Source organism: Geospiza fortis, unplaced genomic scaffold, assembly GCF_000277835.1.
Source record: "Geospiza fortis unplaced genomic scaffold, GeoFor_1.0 scaffold157, whole genome shotgun sequence".
NCBI classification, from domain to species: Eukaryota; Metazoa; Chordata; class Aves; order Passeriformes; family Thraupidae; genus Geospiza; species Geospiza fortis.
Genome location: NW_005054314.1, coordinates 8,095,219 through 8,100,818, shown reverse-complemented (window position 1 = coordinate 8,100,818; position 5,600 = coordinate 8,095,219). Strand labels below are relative to the sequence as shown.

The window sequence follows — 5,600 nt, the reverse complement described above, 5'->3', positions numbered from 1 at the left end:
GCAGGAATGGCAGCAGGACACCAGGCACCCTCCCTCTGCCCTGGGCAGCACTGCACACAGAGCCAGGGATCTTTTCTCACCTTGGCCCCTCCTCTGTTCTGAAGGTTTAAAAGTCGGGCGGTCGCATCGCAAGACAAAGAAGCCCCTTCCCCCAACTCCTGAGGAGGACCAGGTAAAGGCCAGTGTCAGGGTTTGCTCCAAAGTGTTGGAGAAAAGATCTACCTGGAAAAAGCAAACATGTTCAATGACTGCTCAGAGATGTACAGGCCAGGACTCTGCTCTGGGGAGGGAGGTCAAGATGGTACCTAAGGGAGAAGGAGCTTGAAGCAGGGGATGGAGCCCAAAGGCCTATAGGGAAGTCAGATAATTCAACCCTGAGGTTTCCCAGAGAGATTAAATCCCTGATGTAGGCTGGAGGAGTCACAGATTAAGCCAAAAGGTAAAGAGAAAACACCTTTCTGTGGAGATGGGGAAAAATATTTTGATAAAAAGTCCAGGGTGTTCTGGTAGAGATACACATGGGAGCTGAGACAAACACTGCACTGACCTTGCCTGAGACCACTGCCCTCTCAGGCCTGGGAAGGGTCTCACGTGGTGTGTGTGCCAGCCTGACCATGTCCCACGCTCTCCCTCTCCCTGTGGGAAGATGGTGATGAAGCCTCTGCCTCCCGAGCCAGCCCCCAGCACAGCAGGGGAGATGAAGAAGGTGGTGGCCCTCTACAACTACGAGCCAATGAACGCCCAGGACCTGCAGCTGCACAAGGGCGAGGAGTACTTCATCCTGGAGGAGAGCCACCTGCCCTGGTGGAAAGCCCTTGACAAGAACGGGTGAGAGCTCCCACTGCCCCTGGCCGTGGCTCTGCAGCGCTGCCCTGCCCTGGTGCTCAGGCACTGGTGGGCAAACGCACCCCTTGGGCAGCCCATGGGTGAGGACAGGCTGCCTGCCCACCTGTGGCTGCCCTGGGGAGGAGGGGGAGGAGGCTCAAACCAGCTGTGGTGTTATCCCTTCCCAGATGGGTTTGCACCAAAGTTTTTGAGCCATTTTCTACTCAGCCTCCCAAGACAGGAATATCCTTTCCCCTTGGCCTCCTCCATCAGAGTGTGACCAGCCCTTTTCTCCTGCAGGAGGGAAGGATACATCCCCAGCAACTACGTCACTGAAACCAGAAATTCCCTGGAGATCTTTGAGTAAGAGAGGGCACAGGCACCTGGAGAGTTGCACTTGGTTGGAGACATTTTCCATTTGGTTGTTCCCTTCCACAGCCCATGAGCCCAGCCTGGCTGGGTCTATCTCCCTCTTCCACATCCTCCACAGCCTCCAGCCCCTGGAGCTATCCCTGCCCTGCTCTCTGCACTGCCTGTCCTGGCTTGGCCAGGGTCAGCCTGGGCGGGGGACAGAGGTGGCTGTGGAGATCTCCCTGATGGCTGTGTCCCTGTTCCAGGTGGTACTCAAAGAATATCACTCGGAGCCAAGCAGAGCAACTGCTGAAACAGGAGGTAAGTGCTGCCTCCTGAGGCTGGGTCTGTTCTACACCAGCCCTCCATGGGCTGTTCTCACATTGTGTCCAGCATGGGACCAACCCTGGCTTTTCTGGGAGAGGAGTGTTGCCCCAACAGCCCCAGGAACCTTCCCTATCCAAGTGTGAGCTCCTCCAGGCAGCCACTTCAGGAGGTTGCCTCCCATGCAGGGACTGGAAGTAGGATTCCTCTGACTCACTGCATCCTTTCCAGCCATGCTGTGATCTTCACTCACTTCAAGTTTTGCCCGTTACAGTCACACACAGTCCCCACAAACACCCAGTGCCCTTTCCCCTTTCTGTTTTAGGGTAAGGAAGGGGGCTTCATTGTCCGAGATTCCACCAGCAAGACAGGGAAATACACTGTCTCCGTCTATGCCAAGTCCTCTGCGTAAGTGCCTCTAAGAACAGCTTGTTCCTCCCTCAGAGGGCCCCTCCAGGCACCCCTCACCCTCTGCCTCTCCTCCCCATGGCACTGACCTCATGTTCTCCCTCTCCAGAGACCCCCAAGGCATGATCCGCCACTATGTCGTCTGCTGCACGCCCCAGAATCAGTATTACCTGGCAGAAAAACACCTCTTCAACAGCATCCCAGAGCTCATCACCTACCACCAGCACAACTCTGCAGGTCAGTGTTCTGGAGACACAGTGAAGCCAGCAGTGTTTGCTCTGGCACCACGGCATCCCCACCTTCCTGTGGCAAAGGCAGGAGTTGTGTTCCCTGCTGGAATGTGGCAGGTAAGCCTAGAGTGGCAATCTGTGTGTTTCAGGGCTCATATCCAGACTGAAGTACCCCGTGTCTCAGCACAAGAAAAGTGCTCCTTCCACAGCTGGCCTTGGCTATGGTAAGCCACAGCCTGGGCTGCCTCACAGTTCTCTGGTTACAGGGTTTGTTTCTGCTGGCAGCAGCCTTCCCAGGCTGGAATCCTGGCTGTCCCACGGCTCATAGCCTTCCCAGGAACCACTTCCCAACTGCTCTCTAGTGACAGTATTGACCAAAAGACTCCACGAGCTGCCTTGCTCCCATCCCCTGGAGTTACAGGTCTCAGATGTTGTGGATTTTGTGGATGATTTTTCAGGCAGCAAATGTTTGTGAGCTTTTGTTGGGCTTGCTAGATCGGATGACTGGGAGCACTGTGCAGGGAAGTCACCTGTACCCACATTACACTCACACTCTTGTCCTAGGTTCATGGGAGATTGACCCCAAGGATCTGACCTTCCTGAAGGAACTGGGGACAGGGCAGTTTGGCGTGGTGAAGTACGGGAAATGGAGAGGCCAGTACAACGTTGCCATCAAGATGATCAGGGAGGGCTCCATGTCAGAGGACGAGTTCATTGACGAAGCCAAAGTCATGATGTAAGTGATGAGAACCATGCAGGGCAGTGCTGGATGCCCCTTGCCAGAATGGCTGCACTCCTGGGTGGTGTGGAGGGACAGTCTTGGGCAGTCCCATACTCTGCAAAATGCATCCAAGATCCCACTGATTTTGTGCTGATTCCTCGGTGAGGTTTTTGACTGTCAGCTGGGCCAGAAGCACCTTCCCTTCCCAAACTCTCTTTATTCATTTCCTTTGCTCCCTGGCTTTCTAGATGCTCAGAATTGCCTTTGTCCCCAACACAGGAACCTGTCTCACGAGAAGCTGGTGCAGCTCTATGGGGTCTGCACTAAGCAGCGTCCCATCTTCATCATCACTGAGTACATGGCCAATGGCTGCCTCCTGAACTTCCTGAGGGAAACACGGCAGCGCTTCCAGCCTGCCCAGCTGCTGGAGATGTGCAAGGATGTCTGTGAAGCTATGGAGTACCTGGAATCCAAGCAGTTCCTGCACAGAGACCTGGTAAGGCTCTGGCTGCTTTGTTCAGGCAAAATCCCGCTGGGGAAGTCACCCCTACATAGATAAATAGGATGCCTGGAGGCCTCAGTTGCTCTCTGCTGAGGGCTTTTTACCTTGCCCCAGTCCAGGTGAACTTGCAGGACAAAGTGAGGTGAAGTATTTGGTGGGTGCGGATGAGATGAAGTTCACTTGCTACACGGGGATGGGAGAGACAAGAGCAGAAGTAACTGCCTCCACCTTTCTATTCACAGGCTGCTCGAAACTGTCTGGTGAATGACCAAGGAATTGTGAAAGTGTCAGATTTTGGTCTTTCCAGGTCTGGTAGATGTGTCTGTCACTTTCCTGTCTCAGTACCCATCTCCTCCTTCCATCAATTCTACACTTTGGTCTTTGTCCCCACCACCCTCCAGCTCTGGTTTACCATTGTCTTCCCATTTAATCTGCTTGGCTCAACCTTCTGCCTCTCCACTTTCCACCATCCCTTTCTTACTTTCCCTGGCCCTTTCCCCCCCTCTCCCTGTATCTTCTTTCCCATCCCCAAATCTCCTGGCTGCAGCTTTCTCTCCACATCCCCTTTTTGCTGTGCTTCCTTGTCAGCAAATCTCTTCTGCAATCCTGGCTAACACGCACTTACTGCTGAAACCCATGCAGAGCTGCAGCCTCTGGTCATTCTGAGCAGCCCATTCCTTTTGAGCTTGCTCAGTTGTGTGGAGGAGGGAAATGTGAAATCCAGGTGAGGCACCCTGATCCATTTTCCTGCTGCAGGTACGTGCTGGATGATGAGTACACGAGCTCCATGGGGTCCAAGTTTCCAGTGCGGTGGTCTCCTCCTGAAGTGCTGCTGTACAGCAAGTTCAGCAGCAAGTCTGATGTCTGGTCCTTTGGTAAGGGCACAGCATTGCTGATTTGGAGGTTGAGAACTCCTCTGCAAACCAGGTGCAAGCACCAGATGCTCCAATGCCATGACCTCTCCGTGCTGTTCCCCCCAACAGGCGTCCTGATGTGGGAAGTTTACTCCCTGGGAAAGATGCCTTACGAGAGGTTTAACAACAGCGAGACAACCGAGCACGTCATCCAAGGCCTGCGCCTGTACCGGCCGCAGGCGGCCTCGGAGCGGGTCTATGCCATCATGTACAGCTGCTGGCACGAGGTGAGTGCCTTCCACCCCTGGTGACACCTCCAGCCACCCTGGCAGGGTGACAACATCCCCAGAGCATGGCTGGGGCAGACACAGGCTCCAGCCAGGTTCCCCTCTTGCCCCACAGAAGCCTGAGGAGCGCCCCACCTTCACCGTGCTGCTGAGCAGCATCCTGGACATGGCTGATGAGGAGTGCTGACCACGGGCACTGCCTCTGACCCTGCCCAGTGCTGCCACTGCCCCACAGGGCACACCCGCACACTGGCTGGCACAGTCCTCACGGACACGGGTGTGCAGGAGCCTGGGGGAGCCCCACGGCTGCGCCCGCAGCTCCATCACGTGCTCAGAGCTCCATCACCACCCTAGAGCTCCATCACACCCCTGGAGCTCCATCACCACCCTGGAGCGCCATCATATGCTCAGAGCTCCATCACCACCCCAGAACTCCATCACATCCCCAGAACTCCATCAGCACCTTGGAGCTCCATCACATGCTCAGAGCTTCATCACATCCCTGGAGCTCCATCACGTGCTCAGAGCTCCATCACCACCCCAGAACTCCATCACATCCCCAGAACTCCATCAGCACCTTGGAGCTCCATCACATGCTCAGAGCTTCATCACATCCCTGGAGCTCCATCACGTGCTCAGAGCTCCATCACCACCCCAGAACTCCATCACATCCCCAGAACTCCATCAGCGCCTTGGAGCTGCATCGCATCCCTGGAGCTCCATCACATCCCCGGAGCTCCATCACATCCCCAGAGCTCCATTGCATCCCCAGAGCTCCATCATATGCTCAGAACTCCATCACATCCCCGGAGCTCCATCACATCCCTGGAGCTCCATTGCATGCTTAGAGCTCCATCAAATCCCCGGAGCTCCATCGCATCCCCGGAACTCCATCACGTGCTCAGAGCTCCATCCCATCCCCGGAACTCCATCACGTGCTCAGAGCTCCATCGCATCCCCGGAACTCCATCACATGCTCAGAGCTCCATCCCATCCCCGGATCTCCATCGCAGCCCCGGAGCCCCATCACACCCCGGGACGCTGCGGTCCGTTCCGTTCCCGGACAATAAAACGGTTCCAAGGCCTCCCCGTTGCGGC

General features: G+C 55.7%; 1 protein-coding gene across 1 annotated transcript in view; it reads left to right on the top strand.

Moving 5' to 3' along the window:
- BTK (Bruton tyrosine kinase) overlaps positions 1–4,944 on the top strand; it is an 8,568-nt gene extending 3,624 nt beyond the window's left edge. The window contains 14 exon segments of the mRNA XM_005419878.3: positions 1–12; positions 105–172; positions 647–828; positions 1,126–1,188; positions 1,443–1,497; positions 1,826–1,908; positions 2,018–2,145; positions 2,288–2,362; positions 2,703–2,874; positions 3,139–3,355; positions 3,604–3,668; positions 4,118–4,236; positions 4,345–4,502; positions 4,618–4,944. The exon segment at positions 1–12 is cut by the window's left edge and continues 142 nt beyond it. Coding sequence (XP_005419935.2) covers positions 1–12; positions 105–172; positions 647–828; positions 1,126–1,188; positions 1,443–1,497; positions 1,826–1,908; positions 2,018–2,145; positions 2,288–2,362; positions 2,703–2,874; positions 3,139–3,355; positions 3,604–3,668; positions 4,118–4,236; positions 4,345–4,502; positions 4,618–4,689 — 1,469 coding nt within the window. The 3' untranslated portion in view covers positions 4,690–4,944.
- The last annotated feature ends 656 nt before the right edge of the window (positions 4,945–5,600 follow it).